At 45.7% G+C, this 24,485-nt stretch overlaps 1 protein-coding gene across 8 annotated transcripts in view; it reads left to right on the top strand.

The window, feature by feature from the left end:
• Window positions 1–4,478: 4,478 nt before the first annotated feature.
• Window positions 4,479–24,485, top strand: part of LOC113450945 (uncharacterized) — a 34,870-nt gene continuing 14,863 nt past the window's right edge. The window contains exons 1-6 of one of the 8 annotated variants that reach the window (XM_087927726.1): window positions 4,479–4,771; window positions 11,079–11,460; window positions 15,099–15,315; window positions 19,727–19,904; window positions 22,954–23,249; window positions 24,236–24,338. In XM_087927726.1, the coding sequence (XP_087783852.1) occupies window positions 11,390–11,460; window positions 15,099–15,315; window positions 19,727–19,904; window positions 22,954–23,249; window positions 24,236–24,338 (865 nt within the window). In that variant the 5' untranslated portion in view covers window positions 4,479–4,771; window positions 11,079–11,389. The other 7 variants (XM_026722276.2, XM_087927727.1, XM_026722278.2 and 4 more) reach the window with 7 other exon arrangements.

Raw genomic sequence — 24,485 nt, 5'->3', positions numbered from 1 at the left:
CCTGATATACTGATAGCTATAAGATAAAGGGTTGGTTCATTGACATTGCAATATCTGGTGATACACGAATTGAAGACACGCAGCAAGAAAAAAATCACAAAGTATCGGGACTTACAAATTGAAGTTGAGCGGCTTTGGAAAAAGAAATCGTGTGTTATCCCAATTGTAATTGGAGCCCTTGGAGCAATACCTAAAGGGCTACCTTGCTATTTGGAAATTCTGAATTTATGAGACTTGAATACCCTGATTCTACAAAAACCCACCCTACTTGGAACAGCTTATATCCTCTGACGCTACCTGAACAGTTCCTAGGTCCTGTTGAGCTACCATCCAGCCCCAAAGGCTATGAATCCCACTAAAGATTAACCAATAATAATAATAATAATTGAGGCTGGTGGATTGTGGGGTGGGGGTGGGGAGAGAAATGCAACATTGGAAATATCAAAAAAAAATGGAGGATTTTTTTTTAAACCTACTACTGTTTTAAAAACATGTGCGTGTATATAAGATACACAATTAAACCTGAGATTGCAACCACTCCAACCGAGATGATTGTCTCAAAGGTGCTTTTTCCAAGAAAGAGGCCCACAGAGTCTAGTTGCAGAGGTAGTATTCAGCAGTTTCTGACCACTTCTGGAGAACAGTAGGAGAAATTTTGAGTAGTTCGGAATACCATCTCTGACTGGCCTCGCCCCCATCTATTCTCTGCCTCCCAAGTCCCAGCTGATTGACTGGATCTTCTTTTGTTGCTCTGCAGAGGAGAACGGAGCTGGAAAGCAGGTTAGTTGGGTGGGGAGATAATGGGGATTTTACAGTATCCTTCCCCTGCCACACCTACCAAGCCATGCCATGTCCACCAAGCCACGCTCACAGAACCAGTAGTAAAAAAATTTAAATCCCACCACTGTCCAGTTGCCTCTTGGAAAAGCCCCTTTGAGACAACCATGACCTGGATGTCTGAGAATCTCCATAAACCAAGATGATTGTGTATAGAATAATGACTTCATGCCAACTGGTAAAAGTTTGTCAGTTCATATAACAATGAGATCAAACCAATGAAAGAGATGGACGAAAATTCGCAGAGTCCACAAGTGAAGACTGAAGCCAGGTATAAAGGGTCTCTTGTTGCAACTGGAGAAAGTTGAAGAAAAATAGGAAATAAATAGACATTTCTAGAAATAGAAATGTCCCTGCTGATCTTTTTCATTTAAGACTTGTTTTGACCTAAATAAAGAACAGGCTGGGCGCCTTGGAAATCCATGGGAAGCCGTTCTCTTTCATTCCCAGCCTCCAGTCGCTGGAGAGGAGAGGTGATCTCCCATGCTTGGAGGGTGCCGAGTTGGGAAAAGTCTAAAAAGAAATGGAAAAATTTTCACCCTGCCTGGATTTCTGAAGATGCAGGGTTTTTTTAACCCCATTGCCTGGAAATGAACCCAATTATTAAAAAACAGAAGGGCTTTCTCTCAAGTAAACCAAAGCAGGCTCGAACTGAGAGGTTTCATGCCCCTACATTTATTTTTGAAGAAAATAGTTGGCAACGGTAGTCTTTTTTCCCCTCTTTCTAGTACGAAGGTGCTATAGGAATTGCCCCAAACCCTTTCATTACATCATCATCCAGCAAGGCTCAACCAAGCCTGAGACTTAGGACAGCCTACAGAGTTGCCCCTGCATGGACCCATGGCAACCAATCAGAATACAAGCTCAAATTCAAATCTCAACAGAGGGTATAAAACCAGGTATTTTCAGCACCTTAGCTCTTCCTTCTCTGGAGCTCCAAGCCATGTGGTCCTGTCCACCATTAAACCATCTTTCCAAACAGTCACCATGTTTCCAGGGTCTTTCTTCCCCACTTGGAACTGATACCCAGAAGGATATTTCTTCTAACAGAGTCTTGTCTAAGCCTACTTGGTGTGGGTTGTAGGTATCATATCTTTGGCTATGAAAACAGCAGTATATTGGCTTGTACACCATCTGCACCAGACTAGTTTAAGTAAACCCTAGCATTTAAAAACAAAAAAACAAAATCTGGAATGAAATGGAAACGTAACACTAGCCCATATTTCAGCATTTCGGCCTATTTTTTATTAACCGAGACAATAGAACCCATCATTGATTTGAAGTACCTCCACTGTGTTTAGTTGCCATTGAATTAAGCATGTAGTAGGGATCATTCGTGTGTAAGAGGTACCTTTATTCATTACTAGCTCTATACCCATGCTTCGCTACGAAACTATGTGATCGGGCTTAGGTTTTGGGGAGGAAAATAAGGGGGAAAAATTCTGCCTACCAGCATCCATCAGTATTCATCTGGCTAGCGTCCTGTCAGTCTGTGAGAGAATTGAGGGCTGTTTGGAAACTGAAGCATGGAAACTGAAAAGAGTATTTGCTGTGTGAGAAAGAAGGAGACAACAAGGAACCTGGGCGTGGCTTAGCTCAACTGTTCTGTACTAAAGCTGATTGCTGCTCTGAACCTGGTTTTGCGTTTGAAACAGATTTTCTTTTGAGGTGGGGAGTGGGAGTAGAACTCCTTAGCATCAGAGCATGTTAATAATAATAATAATATACAAAATACTAATGCTCTTATGGTCATTTTGAAAAATCCTTTCTTAGTGAGCACCTAGAAGTGAAGAAGAACATACGTGCCAAGGCTTTACAGTTCTGGAGATTTTGTGGTGATGTGTCTTTTAAATTAAAAAAGGAGGAAGAGGAGGAGGAGGAAGAGAAGAAGAATTAAGCCAAGATCTGTTTTTTTTTCTCTAAACAAGACCTCCAAGATCTCTTCCAGCTGTTGTTACATCCCACGTAACGAAATATGAAAACATCCAGGAGAAAGACAATGGCAATACCATTTCTGTAATTTTTAAATAAAACATGCTTCTTGACTGATCTTGAGAAGCTTAAGCAGAGTCAGGTTACTTGGACCATTCAAAAAATGTTCAAGCCGTGTGGACTTCAACTCCCAGAATTCCCAACTCCCGAAAACTAGCTGAGGAATTCTGGGGATTGTAGTCTGCATAACTTAAGTTACCAAGGTTGAGGAACATTGAGATGTTGAAAGCTGTGTACCAGGTGAGAAGCCATAATGCGGCCAGGAAAAACAGTGCAGACGTGGCCACGGGGTTACCAAAACTTCAGTTGGTCTCAACTAGTTTGCATGGGTTTTGCCTGTTTGACCCGATGTGTGAACGTCCACTTTCTGCCTATTTGCATTGAAGCCACTATCAATGCTCACAAATGCTTTCCATAAAATAGGACAGGGGTCTTCAAACTTGACAGCTTTAAGACTTGTGGACTTCAACTCCCAGAATTCCTCCTCCAGTCATGTTAGCTCAGGAATTCTGGGAGTTGAAGTCCATAGGTGGTGAAGTGGGCCATCATTGCCTACCCCTATTCCAAGGGTCCTCAAACTTGGCAAGTGTAAGACTTGTGGACTTCAACTCCCAGAATTCCTGAGCTAACATGACTGGAGGAGGATTTCTGGGAGTTGAAGTCCACAAGTCTTAAAGTTGCCAAGTTTGAAGACCCTTGGAATAGGGGTAGGCAACGATGGCCCCTTCACCACCTATGGACTTCAACTCCCAGAATTCCTCAGCCAGCCATAGTTGTCCGCCCCCCCTCCCGCCAAAGAGATAAAAAGGTTAGCGGTGCAATATGGACCTTCACTTCCGGCTCTCCTATGACTTGATTTCTATCTTCAGGTAAGAACCAGCTGTCTCACTGGCCAGGCGTTATTTCGAGCAGGATCTCGGAATATGGGCCCTTCTCCCATCGATCCTGACTGCTACCCACCTTGGCTGGGGCTGATGGGATCGGAGTCCAACCCCCACCTCCTACTCTTGAGTTTCATTTGTCTGCATTGCTTTCGCATTCTCAACTCCCTGGGCTTATTTATTTAGCACCGGATCGCCGTTTTAATGCTCGACTGACGCTTTAAAACACACACACACAAAACCAGCGCCGACCGCAGCACTATTTTAAGTGAAAACGAATTGATTGCAAATGCGTTCCCTTTCCACCCTTTAATCCGAAGTAAGAGCTGTTTTGCAGCCACGCCGTCTCGGGTAGTTGGGAAAATGAAGCGTCATGAGTTTATGCAATCCAGATTAAATTGCAAAAAAAAAAAGAAAAAAAGAGGGCGACTTCCGGGTCAGGAGAAGCCCGGGATTCAGCGCGCGCTCAATTCGTCGATCTTTTGATTCGGAGGCGGATCGAAAGGCGCAACGAAAGCGGTGGGGTAGAGCGGGCGGTACCATTTCAGACCTCCCCGGGGGTGCGTGTGTGTTTGTGTCTGTGTGTTTCTCGCCGCCTTTATCCCAAGCCCTCGAAACGTTACAATGTCACTTTTTACACGGCCGATAGAGCTTGTTTAAAATCTCCCCGCAGCGTGTCTGGGCTACACGCAGAGCCAGCCAATTTTTTTTTTTAAAAAAAAGTCACCCCCCCTTTCCTCGACGTGGAACAAGCCACGTCACCATCTTCGCCCCTCCCGTCCTCCAAGCGGAGCAAACCATGTTACTGTCTTCGCGGGGGGAGGGGGGCTGTTAGACGGAGAGAAGAGAGGAATCCCGGGTATAAACCAAAAATCCGGCCCGGGGACCGTATCCTTTTCAGAGCGGAAGGATCTTGTTCGTGGGTTGTATTTTTTGTTTTTTGTTTAATATATATTTTTAATTGCAAGCCGCGATCGTGTGAACGAGGCCTCTTGCGTGTCGCCCCGTTTGCAAAAGAAAGGGAAGAAGGAGAGGCGGCGGGGCGAAAAAAAGGAGAAGCGGTGAGTTTGCTTGGGGGAAAAAAAAAAAGCCGGGCCCGCGGGTCGGAAAGCGGCGGAGGAGGCGCGCGGCGATCCCCAGGCACACGGAGCCCGGGGCTGGCTGTGAAAACGCGCATCTGCGGCGGGCGAGGAGGAAACACGCGTCTTTTTTTTCCTCTCTCTCTCTTTTCTCTCAACCGTAGACTTATGCAAAAGGCTAGAACGGAGATCACCCATTGTCCGACGCGGGGAACGCTTTGCAATTGCGCGGGGAGCCATTTTGGTTTGTTTTTGTTTTTTTCTCTCCTCCTTATTTATTTATTTATTTATTTATCTATTTATCTATTTATTATTATTATTATTATTATTATTATTATTATTATTATTATTATTATTATTATTATTATTATTATTATTATTATTATTATTATTAATTTGTTTTTCCTCCTCCCGCGGCCGCAGAAAGGCGAACTCTCAGCCACGGAGGGTGGGGGGGAAAAGAGACAGGCAGACAGACAGACAGACTGAGGGAGAGAGAGAGAGAGACAGAGGGAGAAAGGGAGAGAAAGAGAGATGAGAGGGGGAGAGAGACAGAGAGATGAGAGGGGAGAAAGAGAGGGAGACAGACACGGAGAGAGAGACAGAGGGAGGAAGGGATACAGAGAGATGAGAGGGGGAGAGAGAGAAATGAGAGAGAGGGAGAAAGACACAGAGAGAGAGGGGAGAGAGAAAAATGAGAGAGAGGGAGAAAGAGACAGAGAGAGGGAGAAAGGGAGACAGAGAGATGAGAGGGGAGAGAGAAAATGAGAGAGAGGGAGAAAGAGAGCAGAGAGAGAGAGAAAGGGAGACAGAGAGATGAGAGGGGAGAGAGAGAAATGAGAGGGAGACAGACAGAGAGAGACAGAGGGAGAAAGGGAGACTGAGAGGAGAGAAAGAGAGAGAGAGGAGAGAGAGAGAACAGGGAGAAAGGGAGAGAGAGATGAGAGTGGGAGACAGACACATGAGAGAGAAGGGAGAGAGAGAGAGAGAGAAGAGGAGAGAGAGAGACAGAGAGAAGAGGGAGAGAGACACAGAGACAGGGAGAAAGGGAGAGAAATGAGAGGGAGACAGACAGAGAGAGACAGAGGGAGAAAGGGAGACAGATGAGAGGGGAGAGGGAAATGAGAGGGGAGAAAGACAGAGAGGGAGACAGACACAGAGAGAGATAGAGAGGGAGACAGAGAGAGATGCGAGGGGGAGAGAGACACAGAGACAGGGAGAAAGGGAGAGAAATGAGAGGGAGACAGACAGAGGGAGAAAGGGAGACAGATGAGAGGGGAGAGGGAAATGAGAGGGGAGAAAGAGAGAGAGGGAGACAGACAGAGAGACAGAGGGAGAAAGGGAGACAGAGAGATGAGAGTGGGAGAGAGAAATGAGAGAAAGGGGAGAAAGACAGAGAGAGGGAGACAGACACAGAGATAGAGGGAGAGAGGGAGACAGAGAGAGATGCGAGGGAGAGAGAGACACAGAGAGAGACAGGGAGAAAGGGAGAGAGATGAGAGGGGGAGAGACAGAGAAATAGAGAGAGGGAGAAAGAGATGAGAGGGGGAGAGAGACAGAGAGAGGGAGACAAAGAAGAGAGATAGAAAGAGATGAAAGAGAGACGGGGAGAAAGAGACAGAAAGAGAGAGAAGGAGACATTGGCCCTAACTAGGGATGGGATGTGAGGGGGGGAAAGGTGGTTTAAATCCCATAATAAGCACGTGGGTGGAATGAAAAAGGCTTAGGGCCGATCCAGCGTGCCCCCAAAAACAACAACCCTGTATCGCAGCACACTGGTGCGCGTGTGTTACTTTCCTTCCACCACCACCCCACCCCGTTTTGTAGAGCTGCTCTGAATGTTCGCAGATCCAAGGTTTGAACTGATGGGCGCGGTGGGGCTTCATCCCAATCGAACCCGTATGAAGCTTTGGCTAAATTGCCAATAGATGAGAATATTTGCAGCTTGGGGTTGATATGAGACGGGTGGTGGTGTCCTTGGCGCTTGTCTGAGCTTGAGAATGTCTTATGACCTGCACTAACTAACATCATCAGTGCTGGTACGGAGCTGGTAGATTAAGCAAGTCACCAGAATATAAACAGACAAGCAAACCCCGCTTGTCTGTTTATCTTCTGGTGACTTGCTTAATCTGGGTGAGTTTGGGTGGTCTTAGAGATTCTTTGGTTGGGGCTGTTTGCCGACGGCTTCTTTGGCAGTTCCTTGATTGGGGCACGTTTATGTCACCCACCCACAGACAGGTAAGTCCCCAGAATATAAACTGACAGCACTCAGCACTCCTTACTAGTGCACTGATGATGTTACTTAGTTAGGGTCGTGAAACGTCTGCAAGAAAAATGCTAGCCCTTAATGTTAGCTGGTTACGGTCATGAAACATCTGCAAGAAAAATGCTAGCCCTTAATGTTAGCTAGTTAAGGTCATGAAACATCTGCAAGAAAAATGCTAGCGCTTGATGATGTTACCTAGTTAAGATCCTGAAACATCTGCAACCTCAGCTTCAAGGACCCCCTCATTAGCTAAATTAGTCCATCTTGGCCTTTTTTGTTGTTGTGGCTGCTGGGATAAACCAGCTGGAAACTTAAAAAGGCACAAGATCGCCCAACGTTTCAATCCGTTTTTAAATGAGTTTTTTTTTTCTTCCCACGTACATGTCTACAACCAAACTAGATTGTGTTGTTTCTCTGTGTTGTATCATATCTGGGTATATCCATCATTTTGTATTTATGTATTTATTTAGTCATGTTTATGTAGTGTATGCTGGAGGTAGTCACCCTTTGAGAGCGGTTTCATTTTAATGTATGCCAATGAGTGTACGTTCAAAGTCAGTCTTAAGGGTTGTCTTACCGGATCTGTTTGGCTGGGTGATCTCCACATGTATGGCATTGTTAGGAATATGAGTCACCTAACAGCTATTCGGCTTAGAAATATATAAACCAGGATAAACATTTTAAAACTGTAACTTTAAGAAAATGCAAAACTGTAATTAGGTGTGGTTTCTCAAGCGGCCATAAGATGGAGCCAGAAACCTAGTTTGTCTTAGTCTGAGTCTCAGAAGAGAGTGTGAGTGTATCTCTGTTTCCTTCTGTTGGAAAGTATTGCCGTTCCTCTATTTCTTCTAATTGACTGATATTACTGGATTTAATGTAAGTCTGTTACTGAACTGTTTTTTGACACTGGACTTTGATATTTGGATTATCCCTGGATTGAAAACTGACTGATTTAACTTGTGAATGACTTTTGGATTGCTTATTTTGGACTTTGGTAAACCTTTCTGGAAGTAAAAACCTACATTTACTGTACAGTGTATCTGTGTACTGTGTGTGTATTATTCAAACACTTCTCTCAAATACGTCTCCCCGTATGCGCTCATTCTCCTAACGGGGAATTGCCTCAACAGCACTCTTAATGCAAACTGTCGCGGATGAGCAAAAAGGACTGGAGTATATTTTCTACAGCCACCCCTGTGTTTTGGTCCCTGGCTTAATACAGAGAGGAGGCCAAGAAAACCCGAGGGAGTTTCGCCTGCCCGCTTGCCTATCGCGAAGGAGAAAGATGGTTGGGAAAGTTGAAAAAGTGTTGAGAAAGATCGCGGCGCGAATGCCAGAATGTGACTTGCTTGTCGGGGCGTCGGTAATCTGGCTGAGGTTTCCTGAAACTGAAAGAGAATTTCTGTGCAGCGACCTCTTTGTTTTTCCCCAGTTCTCTGAGCTTTGTCTGTTGGTGGATGGGTTTTGTGGGTTATTGCTTGGAAAGTCAAGCTGCCGTGGAGCATCAATTCGACAATTGTGATGCTCAGGAAGGGACCCCCAGATTGTATGTTTGTGTGGGGAGAGAGAGAGAATTGGGCGCGAGGAGGAAAATTAATTGCAACAGTTAGGCGAAGTTTTCCTGTCCTTTTTTTGTCCGGTGATGGCTGGCTGACACTGACAAAAAAAAAAGTTAGCATCCCTTTCACAGATAAGAAGATTGTGAATTTCTATTAAGTGAACAATTGGTGGGGGGGGATCCCTCTATTTTAAAAAATAACTGATAATTTGTCCACTGTGACTCTTCGGTTCCCCATCGGAGCAGGGGAAGGTTTACTATGACGCACATCTTTGACATGGTTACACAAGAGGTGTTTGTGTGTGATACAGCCACTTCCAAGTCTAATCTGAAACTTGAGTATCCTAGAATTTTTACATCTATGGCTGCATTGGATGTTTTTTATTGCTTCGGGAGACTTCTTTGGAGTGTCTATTTTTGCTTGTGAACTTCATCAATTCTGACTCGTTTGGCAAAGTTTGCTCGGCTAAATTAAAATTCAGATTTCACTGTGCCTTCAGCTGATGGCCCTGGAAGAGGCAGTTTGACGCAACTTTCTGCCTGAGAAAATGGACTTCTCTCACAAATCACACACACACACACACACACAAGGAAAACAGGTTATTTTTTCTTTAACCCAACTTTTGTATCTAACTATAAAATTTCATGGACCAAGACAAACCATGAAATTTTATGAGGCTGGCACGGGTGGTGAAGAAGGGATATATACGATATATATTGCTTTTTTTCAAAACAAAATTTTTTCTTGTCCAGCAAGCCAGGCTTGGCTTAAAACAGTCGCATTTTGGTTTATTTGGAGAATACAGCCATTGTTCGAATAGCTTATGTGCCTCGGGTTACCCTGTTAAGTCATTTTGTACTTTATTTCTGTGCCTGTTGTATGTTTTTAAGAATGCAGAAGCTGTGTTTTTGTTCACCCTGATTGAAAATAAAAGTGTGGTGTGAATCCAGGAAATCCTTAAATAATCAGTGAATATAAAGTACATTGCTGCGCTTCCAGGCCAGGGGATGTGTTTATTATATTCAATTTTGTGTCTTTTCTTTTTCTTCTTCTAGACTTCTTTGGGTTTTCTTTTCTTTTTTTCCAGATTCCTGAGTTTCTCTAAAGCTGACCAATTCTTGCTTCTCTGATTGATTTTTTTTTCTGATCACATAAGCAACAATTTCATGAGTTTGCTATCACTGTATAGGATTTATGGTTATTCAGAAAACGTTTCAGAAAGTGAACTTGTCAGGGACACAACAATTTTGCAAGATGGATCAATGTTATGGTATGGATTGAGGCTTGAGAAGATACCAGTTAGTCCTTACCACCAGTGGCTTATTAAACCACTAGTTCAATACCCATGCTTCGCTACAAAACTATGTGATCAGGCTTAGTTTGGGGAGTAGGAAAATAAGGAACAAGGGAAAAATTCTGCCTCTGCCTACCAGCATCTATTGGTGTTCATGTGGGTAGCGTCCCGTCAGTGTGTGAGAGAGTTGAGGGCTGTTTGGAAACTGAAGCAGTATTTGCTGTGTGAGTAAGAAGGAGACAGCAAGGAGCCTGGGCGTGGCTTAGCTCAACTGTTCTATACTCAAGCTGGTTTCTGCTCTGAAACTGAAACTCCTTTGTGTCATTCCATTGGTAGAGTCGGACTCTGAAGGAGAGGAGGAACAACTGACAGGGAGTGGAGGTGTGGCTCTGGAGGTTGTGGAAGAGGCTGGGGAAGGGCAGAGGCCGGCTGGGCAGTCAGAGGAAGAACCAGGCCCATCCCCTCTTCATCCTAGGACATGCAGGGAGGAACGGAGAAGGAAACAACTTGGCTTATGAGAGAGGAAGTGGCCATGATCCCCCTCATTGGTTGCAGCTGTGGAGAATAATATATAAGAGTGATGATTACAACACAGCGTTGCCAGAAGTAAAGCATGTCTTATTTTGGGCTTATCTTGGTTATCTTGGTTGGCGTCCTTCCAACAGACTGTGTTTTGTTATCTCCTTGAAGTTGGCGATTACTTATCCTGGTCCATTGTGGAATTTCCTTCATTGTAGTTTGTTTTGGGTTTTTTATTTCACCTCTATCTGCTCATTAAGTTTGGACTGTTTTGCTTTCTTTAAAAAACTATTTTTGAGTAAGTTTTATCTCCAACTGAGAATTTTTGAACAGGGAGGCCAAGTTGGAAGCATTAAAGGACATTTACTTTTTGGATTTCGTTACGTTTGTGTTACACTCTGGGTCATCGCAATGTTGTTCTTCAGCTTCCTTTGGATAATCTTACATTTCTTCAACTTCCAATGTTGGATTGAGCAAGGGATGGACTCCGAGGTCTCTTCGAATTCTAAAATTCTGTAATCCTCCACCTGCCTGCAAATAAGCAAAATAGAAACTAGAAATCCTTCACCTACGATTATCCATCAGGAAAATGGGAGTGGGCGGGAAGCCTAGTTAATTATTTTGTTGACTTTTGTTGTTTATCTCTTCTAGGTATTGTCAGGAAATATTCTTCTTCCTCTTGTTGGTTCAGTTGGAGACATCTAAAACACAAAGAGATGAACGGTCAAAGTCCTAGAGAGGCATCAACTGGTAGCCTTAAATGCACTTTTGTGCTGCTGGGCTGATCCTCAAGTTTGATGTGGGTGAGCTTTGTTGAGAAACTCAACATGCTACCAGGAAGTGCTGTTTTTTGGGGAGATTTCCAGTTTTTTCACCTGTAATTTCAAAGCATCCAGCCGCTGGATTTAACACAGGAGAGCAACAGAAAGTCGCTCGATCCCACGAGGGATTTTAGGACAAACATGGCAAGTTCCTGCTCGGTGGCCAACTGCAAAAACCGCCGGTGGCATGGATCCCATGTCACCTTCCACAGGTAAGCGAGCGAGCTTGAATCTCCCTTCACCCCCATTAGCGTCACCATTTTATTCCACGTCTGCCTAAGCTGGCAGCGAGGGGGGATTTGACGTAAACGGGGAGCAGTAAAGTTGCAGCAGGAAAGGGCCCCCGTTTGTGGCCACTCCAGCCTCCCGTCTCTGTGTCTGGAGGCCAGCATAACCCCAATCTGGATTTAGATAAAATACGCCACCTTGATTTTGGTAAGTGAAGCAAGGATAAACCCCGAGGCTTCAAATGGGTAAGCGAGAATAGAGAAGGGGTCAGCTCGTAAAACAACGCTTAGCAATCTTACCTCGGTCTTTCATCCAAGCACCAACGGGGCGGGGGACGGGCGGAGAGATTGAACGCCATGGTAGAGCGGTATCTGAGGTGCTACGTAAATTGTCAGCAGGCCAATTGGGCGGACCTCCGGCCTTTCGCAGAGGTCATGTACAGTAACGCTGTTCACAATAGCACGGGATTAACCCTCTTCAAGGTAATGACATGGATTTTGTCCCAATGCCTGAGTATCCAAGGTCAGCCTGACCAATTGGAGGTCAACACTGAAAGCAACTCGGGAGAACGTCAAAAAAAGCAACTGGCAAAAGCGGCAAAAACCTATAAGAGACAGGCAGACAAAGACCGAGCCCCACAACGACCAGTTGGGGGAGAAGGTCTACCTGTCCACCAAATATCTGAAGTTAAGACCCCCTAGCAAGAAATTGGTGCCATAGTTCACGGGACCATTGGGAGTGTGGCTCAAGGCTCCCGGTTGAATTGGAGTAACTGCCGGGAATCCGGACAGAAGGCTGTGTTTGAACTGAGTTTTGGCCACATTTTATGACTTTCTATGCCGTGTTTGTGAAGGGAATCCCTTCAGTTGCTAAGTTAGTCACACAGTTGTTGAGGGAATCTGGCTTCCGCACTGACTTTGTGTCAGCTGTCCATCCGAGATCGTACCTTTCGTGAGGTTTTTTATTCGTCTTCCACACCACAACAACAGGTAACAGCAATCAAATTACGTTTAAAGTCAGCTCTGGGTTACAACGAAACCCAGGGCTGTATTTATACTCGTTATACTTTGGATAACAATATAATTACTATAACCACCTTCCGTCTGGCTTCACTGCCTAACCTCCGTCATCCTTAAATTAAAGAAACATAGTAACTGCACCTTTCCCCTGCTCGACGAGCCCATGTACCCTCATTTATTTCTTATCATTATTACAACATCACCCCCTTGACACCCAGCCGTGAATCATTATTATTACACCACTCCTTGTCAGGAAGCTGATGTTAGTTATTTGACGAATATTCATTATAGCATCCATGTGGCAACACTAGGTAAATGAAAGAATATGGTCGTATCACATCCAGGCTGTCTCGACTCCAGGACACTGCAACCGTCATAAATGTGAATCGGTTGTCAAGCATCTGCATCCAAATGTAAATCACGTGCCCACGGGGATGGTGCAGTCTGTCCTAAGTGTGAAAAATGGTCATAAGTCACTTTTTTTTGAGCGCCGTCGTAATTTCGAGCGATCGCTAAACGAACTGTTGTAGGTCAGGGGCCACCTGTAATGGGGAGGTGATTGGTTGATTGGTTGACTGATTGGATCTCTATAGCCACCCATTTCAACAAGCAACTTTTTCCTTACCGTTAATTTGTTAAATGTCCCTTCTTCCCTTTCAATTTTAATGAAACCCTCTGAACCAGGGGTGTCAAACTCAAGACCCATGGGCCGGATCGGCCTGTGGGGTCCTTAAAATCTGGTCCGCAGGGCCGGCCTGGAAATAGCAAAGGACTGGCCCACAGTGCCTCTGGCAGCCAAAATGGGGTGTGGGGTGTGTCAACTCATAAAACATTTTGTAGTTGTCAACAGAAAGAAAGGGGGGTGTTCAAAGAGAAGATGGCAGTGTGGAATCGAAAGTACATTCCATTCATATTTTCTTCAAAGACTGATTAGATGACTGAAGCTTCTGCTGTGAAAAAATCTAATTGGAGAGCATGATTGATGGCTCTTGGCTATGGATTTATTTTGTTGGATGATACACCCAGAGGGGTGTGGGGGAAAGCAGGATCAAGGATGACAGTGAATTACGTATCTCAGAGTCAGATAATGCCGGCATGTTAACTTCTAACAAATATTTTTTTAGTTATGGGAGTTTGGCTCGAGGCTCATGACTTAATTGGAGTGACTGTCGGAATCCTGACAGATAGCTGCCTCTGAGATAGGTATTCATTGTCACCCTTGATCCTGCTTTCCCCCACCCCTCTGGGTGTATCATCCAACGAAACAGGTCCATAGCCAAGAGTCATCAATCATGCTCTCCAATTAGATTTTTTCACGGCAGAAACTTGTACCCTCCCCCCCCCCCCCCATGGCTCGTTTTCAGCCTAGATGGCCTCCTGCAGCACTTTGCTGGCCAAATGAGGTTATGGGGGAGGCCACACGCACCCCGTTTTGGCCGACAGAGTGCTGCAAGAGGTGGCCGGCCCTTCTCCCCCACAACCTGGCCGGCCCACGGAGGAGAACTACAATGCTGATCCGGCCCTCAAAGAAATCCAATTTAACACCCCTGCTTTAAACTATTTAGCTCCGCTTCACTACCGTTTTTGCTCAGAAGAGTGAAAAGTGGTTAAGATATGGTGGATCTTCTGAGGTGGTCTGGAAACTTCCATTTTGCCCCTCCTGCAAAGAAATTGGGAAGCCCGATTTACCCTTGGCCTCCTCTCTTTCATTTTCATCCAACTGTATTGAATTCTACTGCATAGTGCAGTATTAATGCAATATCAGGGGTTTTCAATTCAATGTACAGAATGTGAAGGAAGTGCGTGTGTGTTTATTTTCATAGTCATAATGTCCACTGAAGAGGGTATTTAATATCATTGTATGAGGTGCAATGACAATAAAGTAATATAAAGCCCTTGCTCAAGCAGAGAATTAATGTGATAACCCGGGGTGTGGCCCAAAAGCAACAAAGTCACAAAAATAGGTAAAATCCCTTTAATTGGCCCAACTTGGCCCCTGATGTCCGGTTATCATCGGCTGGAGAAAAAACTCTCCCAAAAACAGTTTTCAAAGGGAAGAAATTCCGTCCAAACTCAAAGTCCATATAAATCAAAAACCAACACAAACCACACTGCAGCAATTAACGAGACAGGGCAGGATAAGGGATTAAAGACATCAAAAGATAACAAAACACATACACTGGGAAGACTCCCAAACTCAGATAAGACTTGACAAACCAGAATAATTTCACGCTTTGCTTCCAGCAACTTTGCCATGTAGCTGCAGCCAATGAAGGGGATCAGGGCCCTTTCCTCCCCTGTAAACCATGCAATTTAACGTTGCTTCCTTCTCCGTTCCTCCCTGAGTGCCCTAGGATGAAGAAGGGGTGGGCCTGAGCCTTCCCCTGAATGCCCATCCGGCCTGTGCCCTTCCCCAGTTTCCTCCACAGCCACCGGAGCCACACTCCCACTCCCTGTCAGCTGTTCCACCTCTCCCTCGGAATTAGATTCCAACAGGGGCATGACCATTACATTCTTTGGTAAATAATCCTGTGAATATCCCTGTGTTGAGTTTGGGATTGTTTTTTGTTTTTTTAACACAACTTTTTCAATCGTTGCTATAGGTTTCCTCTTATGAAGCAGAGGCAGTTAAAAAAGTGGATCAAGAACATTGGTCGCCCGAATTTTGCTCCCTCTTACGACGACGTCGTGTGTTCGGAACATTTCAGGAAGACGGATTTTTGGGGAAGGTTGGCTTCTGGGAGAAGGAATTTAAAGCCGGGAGCTGTCCCAACTATCTTTAATGCCTCAGGCCGTTCAAAAAGATTAAACACTGCCAAGGTACTGTTTTTTTTTGCTTCTGCCCGTCCCCCCCCGCCCCCCCGGAAAATCTTAGAAAAATCAGGGCCTTCTTTTAACATTTAAACATCTTCATTTCTGGTCCTGATACATAATTGGACTCAAATATATAACCATTTTTCTTATTCAGTCTGCCTTTGGATTATGGATTTTCTGTCTGGCCATTGACAGAGGGTCAGATTAGGTAATCGTACCTCTTCAGCCCTTATTCTTAACACCGGTACACCACAGGGTTGCGTGTGGAACCCCTTGCTCTGTACTCTTTACGTGAATGACTGCATTCCCACTCACGCTAGTAATACTATTGCTAAATTTGCAGATGATACAACAGTGGTGGGACTCATCTCCGGGGCGTGGGGGGATGAGTCTGCCTATCGAGATGAGATGGACTGGTTGCTTTCGTGGTGTGGAGACGATAACTTGGTCCTCAAGACCAAGGAGCTTATAGTGGATTATAGAAGGAACAAATCAGATATCCAGCCCTTGCTTATCAATGGAGACCGAGTAGAGCAGTGGTCCCCAACCACCGGGCCCCGAACCGTGGATCGTTTTGTACCGGGCCGCAAAGAATGTTTGCTTGGGCGCCGCCATCTTGTTTCAGCGTCCTGAGTTGCCTTAGCATGCTCGGTTAGTTAAGAAATGCCCTACCTAGAGAAGGAAGTGGTGCTGGAGGAGGAGGAGGAGGAGGAGGCAGTAGTGGAGAAGCAAGCAACTCAGGGTGCTACCGCTGTGGCGGCTCTGCCTGCGTTTCCGAGGCTTCGATGTTGGGAGAGGCAGCAAGGGCTGGAAAAGGGGACAGCTGTGCAAGGCTCCGTCTCCCTTGCCTGCTTGCACGTGGGTGTGGTGGGGGGAGGAAAGAGAGAGAGAGCCGGGAGCAATTCAAGGCTAGAAAACGAATGGGGAGAGCTGACGGCAGGCCCTGGGGGCGGGGACTGCTGTTGCCGCCACCGCCTTGTGTGTGGGAGCGTGCTTCTCAGGGACCTGAGCCGGGAGGCGCGAGAACTGCAAGTAGGAGCGTTTGAGGATTTTTGAAGAACTCCTGGAACACAGGTAGATTGGCGTTTTGTAGGTTTCGTTGAAAGAGCGAGCTTTGTTTTGCCTCCTTTCCTCCCCTGGTAAGGCGAGAGATACTTTCTCCCAAATAATCACTGGGTTTGGCAGCGGAGTGCTAAAGCGAGCGAAGTGCCCCCAGGGACGCCTTTCCTTGCTTGTCTCCAGGTGAGGCTGGAAGAGTCCTGTTCCCCCCCCGCCAGCTTTTCCTGGGCTGCAGATCTGAGCCTCTCAATCCTCCCCTCAGGATCTGAAAGGAGCTCCCCCTTTCTCCCCCTCCCCTCCCCCAATTAATCACCAAGAGCGGCAGTCCTTTTGCAGGCCTGCTGAGAAGCCCCTGGAGTGGCAGCCAAGGGGCGCTGCCCCCCCCAAGGAGAGAAAAGCCCCTTTCTGCCTCTGCTTCTCCCAGCAGCGGTTGCCCCGAGGCCCCTCAGCTCAGACACACACACACACACACAGCCTGCTCTTCTGTCTTTTTGGAAGGCGCCAGGTGGGGGAGGCTTCCAGCCCAGAACATTTTATTTTGTTATCATTAAGCATTTACATTTTTGTTATAATTAAATAAGTAAGTGTGTGTGTTTGTGTATGATGTATGTGTGTGTTTGTGTATGTGTTTGTGTGTGTGTGTATGTATGTATGCATGTATATATGTATGTATGTATGTATGGTATTCAGCTTTGTTCGGGTATTTTCCCACGTCATTGTAGTTGTGCTTTTAAAGTTGTAGCAACGTTTCGGCAGAATCTCATCTGCCATCATCAGGCTTCTGTATTGTGTTTGTCTGTATAGTGTTCATACAGAAGCCTGATGATGGCAGATGAGATTCTGCCGAAACGTTGTTACCACTTTAAAAGCACAACTACAATGACGTGGGAAAATACCCGAACAAAGCTGAATACCATACATGTAAGTACCCGCGAAAACTTAAGAAAACATCCATCATCTATCTATCTATCTATCTATCTATCTATCTATCTTTCTATCTATCTTTGGTTATTCGGGTTTTCTCCCACGTAAGATTGGCAGTATCTAGGCAATGTTTCGATGAAGTCTCATTCATCATCTTCAGGCTTATATATAATTAACGTAAAAAGTTATATTAAATATATTAGCTTTTTAAAAAAATTCATATTAGTGGTCCTCGGGATTTAAAAGTATGAATTTGGTGGTCCCTGAGATCCAAAAGGTTGGTGACCCCTGGAGTAGAGCAAGGGGCCAGTTTTACGTTTCTGGGTGTTACCTTAAAAGAGGACCTGACCTGGGGTGCCCACATTGCAGCCCTGGTCAAAAGGGCCCAGCAGAGATTATACTAACTAAGACTTCTCAGAAAACAACAACTGAATGAAAAACTGCTGGTGACCTTTTACCGCTGCACCATAGAGAGCATTTTAACTTACTGCACCTCTGTATGGTTTGCCAATTGCACGGTGGCAGATAAGAAAGCACTCCAGAGGGTTAATGTCATTGCCAAGAGGATCATGGGTTGCCCTCTCCCCTCTTTGGAAGAGCTTTATAGCTCCCGCTGCTTTAAGAAAGTTCAAAACATTCTCAAAGATCCATCTCATCCTGGGGAACCCTTTTTTAAAACTATTACCATCTGGCAGACGGTACAGAATAATAAAAACAAGGACAAATAGGCTGAAAAACAGCTTCTATCCCAAGGCAGTAGCTCTTCTGAATTCTGCTGAATCATGCAGTGTTGGTGTGGTGTTGGGGTTTTTCGGTTCAATGTGTGGAGGGTGAAGGATGATGTGTTTGTGTTAATTTCATGGTCATGATGTGCACTGAAGATGGTGTTTGATTTTGTTGTACGAGGTGCAAGGACAATAAAGTAAACTAAACTAAACTAAACTAAAACTAATTTAGAAAATCAGAATAACTGAAGTCTATCGGAATTTTGCTATGTTGAGAGATGATGGAGAGGTCACCCCCAAGTCCTGTGAAAATAAGAATTTTGTAAGAAAAGACGCGAATTGAACATTGTAAAATAACTTCAAACATTGTAAAATAACTTCAAACATTGTAAAATAACTTCAAACATTGTAAAATAACTTCAAACATCAAAGTTAATACAGGTGGTTCATGGCTTGGGACCGTAACTAAACCCCAAATTTCCATTGCCAAGCAAGACAGTTGTTAAGTGATTCTTTCCCCCGCTCCCATTTTATGACCTTTCTTGTCACAATTGCCAAGTGACTCACTGTAGTTATTAAGTGAGTAACACAGTTGTTAAGCGAATCTGGCTTCCCCATTGGCTTTGCTTATCAGAAATTCGTAAAAGGGGATTATGAGATTGTGGGACACTGCAACCGTCATAAAAATGAGTCAGTTGTCAAGCTGTCCCTAACTTTGATCCCGTGACCGTGGGGGATACTGGGATGGTCATAAGTTTGAAAAACGGTCGGCAGTCCCTTTTTTTCCGGGCTGTGTTATAGTCACTAAACAAACCATTGTAAGTAATCCTTAGGCAAAAAAAAGTACCCATTGTATCGGCAATGGGTTCACTTAATGACCATAACTCTTCACTTAACAACCACTGCAAAAAGAGGCATGAAATCAGGTTGCTCACAGGATGAACTGCTTAACAACCGGCATAATCTTAATTCCGCAATTGAACTTGGAAATTGTTCTGACCCAACCTGGTTTTCAAGAGAGCAAACACCAGACAAAGGCAGCAGCTCCCACCTTTTAAGGTTTCGTGTACGAATCCTGTTTCTTCACAGATAAAAGGCTGCTTCCAACTAATTAGCTCCGGCAAGAAAGAGCCTTGTCAAATTATTTTTCAAGGCTGCCCAAAATCCACAGATAAGGAATAGTTTACAAGGGTTTTCAAACACCAACTATAATGTCCATGAGGCTGAGTTTCAGGACGTCTTTGTCTTCTGCAAAGAACGCTTCTTCACACCTGGCTTTTATCCTCTTGAGGGAGGGGACATTACCTTGCAGCCTTACTCCCGAGTTGCCTGTGCTGCTGTAACTGTTCTTTCCTCCAAGCAATCCTTCGTGCACGCGCACTTGGCACAGGCTCCTCGGGAACCTCCTCATCGCTGCTGCCAGCCCCCACAATCTCTGAAGGCAGCAGTCCACTCCCTAATGGTCCTGGTCCCTCATCGGAGTCCTCGCTCTCCTCAGCCGTCCACACCTGCTGCCAGCTAACCACAACAGAAATAGGGCCATTCTGGTTATTAAGCAGGTCATCGTGTCGAGGGCTGGAAGTATTTAGCAAGTCGTAAGTTGAAGACTAGCAGCATTAAAAAGGTCATAAGCTGAGGACTTAGCAGCATTTCTTCTCTTTGCCTAACAAAATGCCTTTCCCCTCCCCCGCCCCCACTTTCCTTTGCAGAGGGTTCAAAAGAAAAGCTCAGAAGAGAGGCTGCGTTGCGCCCGACGGAATCCCCCCGCTCCTGAGCCAAGTACTCGTCCGGAGGTTGGTGAGGGCGATGCCGACGTCTTGTCCTCCCAGAACGATATTGTCATCCTAGAACATTCTTACTCTACTCCGGCAAGTCCAAGTAAAGCAAGCAAGTGAATTTCATGACATTTGTTGTTATTAAATGGACGAAACCGCTTCAGGATCCCAAGCATGAACAGAGTGTCGATGGAGATTCTCAGTCACCCACCCAGGTCACAGTGGTTGTCCCAAAGGTGATTTTTCCAAAGGCAATTGGGCTTTGAGTTTCCTTGAAGATCTTTTGCTTTCGCTACCCCTGAGGGCACAGATAATAAACCTCCGAGTGGCCTCCACGATTCCCAGAAAGAGCGCTAACGACCAGACGACTGCAAGGAATATAAGAAGCTTCCTGGAGGAGAAGCGAAATGTCTTCAAGGGAAAAGGAAGTCCAGCTGCCTTTTTGAAAAGAGCACTTTTGGGACGAGAACGGGGGAGGGGGAAGATAATGGTGATTAGCAGAGGGCTTGGAGAGAATGGGATGGGGAGTTGGCCAGTTTATTACACAGCAAAATCTTGTGGGATTAATTCCCTAAATTACTAACTTACTAATTAATTGGAGTTTCCTGAGCTTGGTAATTCAGAGAGGGTGCCACTGGGATGTGTAAATGATGACTTGTCTTGTAATGACATTATCACACGCGTGACCAAAATAGCATCCTTTGCAATGCACTTCACACAAGGTAGTCTTCAGATCCCGCCAAGTGATGAAATCCATTTTTTTAAAAAAAGAACAAAGTCCATCTTCCAAGACAATTTCTTTCATTTAGGAAAGCATCAAATTGGCAAAGTCCGTGTTAATTCCGGATCTGACACAACCCGGAATTACCCCACAATATTAGAAGTTAGAAATAACCCCCAAACAAACCCACATTCTCCAATAGAAGTAATTCAACGTTGCTTGATGTCATAAATCTCCACCTCAAGGGGCCCAAACACAGACAGCTCATTTCCCACGGGAAGAAGAATCACCTAGCCTAAACAATTTCTCTCTATCTCCACTCCTCCCCCCTTAGGAATGTGGCAAGCCTGAAACCCTTCTGCCCATGACTGCCACAGAGAAAGTAAGAAAAAGAATATATACTAAGCCTAACTGAAATGGCTACACATATGCCAACTTCGGGCTTGACACTGTAACTGGTCCATAATAGGGTGGCCCAGGCAGTGATGGGCAGTATTTCTCAACTTTAGCAGCCATTAAATATGTGTGCACTTCAACTCCCAGAATTCCCCAGTCAGCATGTCCTAAGCCAGCCTTTTGGGTACCAGGGACCAGTTCTGTGGAGAACTTTGCAGGCCGAAAACTACCTCCGCTTTGTCACTTCCGATATTCTCGGAAAAACAGGAAGTGACAAAACAGGGCTCGTTTTCGGCCCGCAAAGCTTGCAGAAGTCTGCCGAAGCCTTCCTCAAGCCTCTGGGAGGCCAAAAAAGGCCTGAAACCCGCTGAAAATCAGCTGTGAGGCGCACGCATGCGCAGTGAGGTAGGTTTGCCTGCAGCTCGCATACCAGCACAAATTGCTCTGCATGCCACCTGTGGCACGCATGGCATAGGTTCACCATCACAGACTTAGACTTATATACTGCTTCATAATACTTTACAGCCCTCTCTAAGCAGTTTACAGAGCCAGCCTATTGCCCCCAACCATCTGAGTCCTCATTTTACTGACCTCAGAAGGACGGAAGGCTGAGTCAACCTTGAGCCGGTGAGACTCAAACTGCCTAACTGCAGGCAGCCGGCATGCAGCAGAAGTAGCCTGCAGTGCTGCATTCTAACCACTGCTCTTAAATATATCCTATCCGGGAGCATCAACATACAGTTGGTCATTAGGGAAAACATAAACGGCCCACCATTTTGGAGGGAACTTTGCTCTGAATTTTGACACGCTAGTCCCAAAGGCGCTTTTTCAAGAGGCAATTGGACTTTCTGGTTTTTCTTTGAAGACGTTTTGCTTCTCATCCAAGAAGCTTGAAGCGAAACATCTTCAACGAAAAAGCAGAAAGTCCAATTGCCTCTTGAAAAAGTACCCCTGGGATAACTGGATGACTGAGAATCTCCATGGACATTCTGACATGCTACTTTTTTTTTTCATTCAGAGAAAAGCCATTATTTGATGTTTTAGTGTAGAGAAGCATTCCAGCTCTTTAATGCATTGTCAGATCGTACGCGATAACCATTTGTTCTGGTAAAACTATTCCACAGATTTAGCAATATTGATGTTCTGCTCAAGCTGACTTCTAGGATCCTAATCCTAACCTCCCACACACCATGAAAACTCACCCAGCTTTCTGAATTGACATAGCCGTACTAAAAAACTCTGTCGAAACATCCAGGACAGGCAGAAATGATCAGAGACGACCAGTCCCTCAAGTGCAATGGAATGGAATAGAATTAAGAATAGAATTAAGAATAGAATAGAATTTAGAATAGAGCAGAGCAAAGCAGAATAGAGTGGAGTAGAATGGAATGATAGAGTTGGAAGGGACCTTGGAGGTTGTGTAGTCCAATCCTCTGCCATGAGGTGATTTATAGGTGATCACTGCACCTTGAATTGCACCCAGAGGCTGTTCAGTAACCAATGCAGCTGAGGAAGCAGTCATGATGCATGGGCATCCTGAGAAGCGCCAATTACTCCTATGTCGCTGCATTTGCAATAGAGCCTTGGTGGCGCAACGGTTAGAGTGCTGTACTGCAGGCCATTTCTGCTGACTATCAGCTGTTCAAATCCCACCAGGCTCAAGGTTTGACTCAACCTTCTATCCTTCTGAGGTGGGTAAAAATGAGGGCCCAGATTGTTGAGGGGCAATAGGCTGACTCTGTAAAACCGCTTAGAGAGGGCCGTGAAGCACTATAAAGCGGTATATGAGTCTTATGTGCTATTGCTATATTGAACCCTCTGTAGCTTCTAGATCGTCTTCAAGGGCAGCCCCACGTAGAGTGTATTGCAGTAGTCCCATCCTGAGGCAACTAGGGGGTATGACTTGCTTTCTGACTGGGGCCCCCAAGTCAAGGAAAGAGCGCAGCTGACATACGCGAAGCGACCTGCGCAAACTGATATAGCTGTTAGCCTATACCGAAGCAGCGCTTGAACTAAAGACCTCAATGTCCTTTGTCCACTTCAGTTGCTTCTGCCCTGGAGCTCCGGGTGGCCTCTCCAGGAGACCAAGTCCCCGCAGAACCCCAAGGAAGGAAGAGCCTCCGCCTCCGCCAGGCTCGGAACAGAAGGGAGCTCATGGAAGGGACCCGGCAAAACGCTTCCGAGGAGCCCGTGGTCCACTCGGAGGTTCAGCGCCAGCATTTCCGAAACTTCTGCTACCAGGAGATGGAAGGGCCTCACCACGCGTGCTGCCAGCTGTGGGATCTTTGTCATCAGTGGCTGAAGCCCGGGAAACATACCAAGTTGCAGATGCTGGAATTGGTAATCCTGGAACAGTTCCAGGCCATCCTGCCCCAGAAGGTGCAGGAGTATGTCAAGGAACGGGAGCCTTCCACTTGTGACCAGGCCGTAAGCCTGGCCGAGGAGTTCATAAAGAGCCAGCAAAGGGAAGAGGTGCGCATATTGGATGAAGGAGATGGCCTAACTGTCAGGGTTCCAAATAATACACCCATAGCAAACAAAACTCTCGAGGCAGGTGGATTCCTCAAATAATAGTTTTATTGGATACATCGTATTGGCACAGTTTTGGTGAAAACCGACTCTGAAGGTTCCTGCAGTTTTCACCTAGTTAAAAGTAAAGGTTTTTCCCTTCCCCAGTCAGTCAGTCAGTCGCATGGTCCAATCAAGGTGTTGTCGTCCGGTTCAGTGGTGGTACGTGACCGGCTTGGACAGGTTCGGCTGAACCGAAGCCTCCCAACGATCAGCCGAGACGAGGGGAAAAAGCCTCCACATCAGCTGAGAGGCGAAAGAAGAGAAAAAGCACAGGATTGGCCCTCCCACCAGCCCCTGCGCCTTTCTCTTCTTTATCCTCTCAGCTGATTGGCACTGCAGGCCTCAGCTGGTGTGGGGAAAGCTGCGCCCGGCGTCAGGTGTGCGCATGTTTGGTGCATGCACGCGCGATCACCAAACCGGTAGTGGAACAGTTAGGATCCCACTGCTGGTCCGGTTGCCTGGTAACTTCACTCCCCCCTCCCTCTCTGACCGCCTGTAGGAATGTCCTTGGTTCCCAGGAGAAAGTATTTTGTTTTGGCTACAAAACCCCAGCTAGCTCTATTCCCCCCCCTCCCTGTCCCTCAGCTCCAGTGTGACAACACTGAAGCTCCCAAATGGCTCCAGTCACGTCAGCTTCAGAGTTGACACTAACTTTCACTCTGGAAATATTTGGCAAATATAGACGATAAAGCCATAAACTGTCATTTGTTTTTGGCTTCCAGCTTTCTGAATTCAGGGGGTGTTTTGTGTTTCAGAAGAGAGCAGCCGATGCCTCCAAACCAAAGAGGACCCCTTCCCACACAAAGCGTACATCGGGGTGCAGGAATATCCCCAAGGAGGAGGATGGTGTCTTGCAGGGTGAGAATGTCTTATGTCCCCCCACAGGTAGTCCTCGACTTACAACTGTAATAGATCGCAGAATTTCTATTCTAAGCATGGCATAAGTTGAAGCTGAAAAATGGTCTTGACTGAAGGCCCTTCTTCTCTTCTTGTCTTTGGGTGAGG

Source organism: Pseudonaja textilis, chromosome 2, assembly GCF_049901715.1.
Source record: "Pseudonaja textilis isolate UNSWEBS1 chromosome 2, rPseTex1.2, whole genome shotgun sequence".
In the NCBI taxonomy this organism is placed as follows: domain Eukaryota; kingdom Metazoa; phylum Chordata; class Lepidosauria; order Squamata; family Elapidae; genus Pseudonaja; species Pseudonaja textilis.
This window is presented reverse-complemented; position numbering and strand designations above follow the sequence as displayed.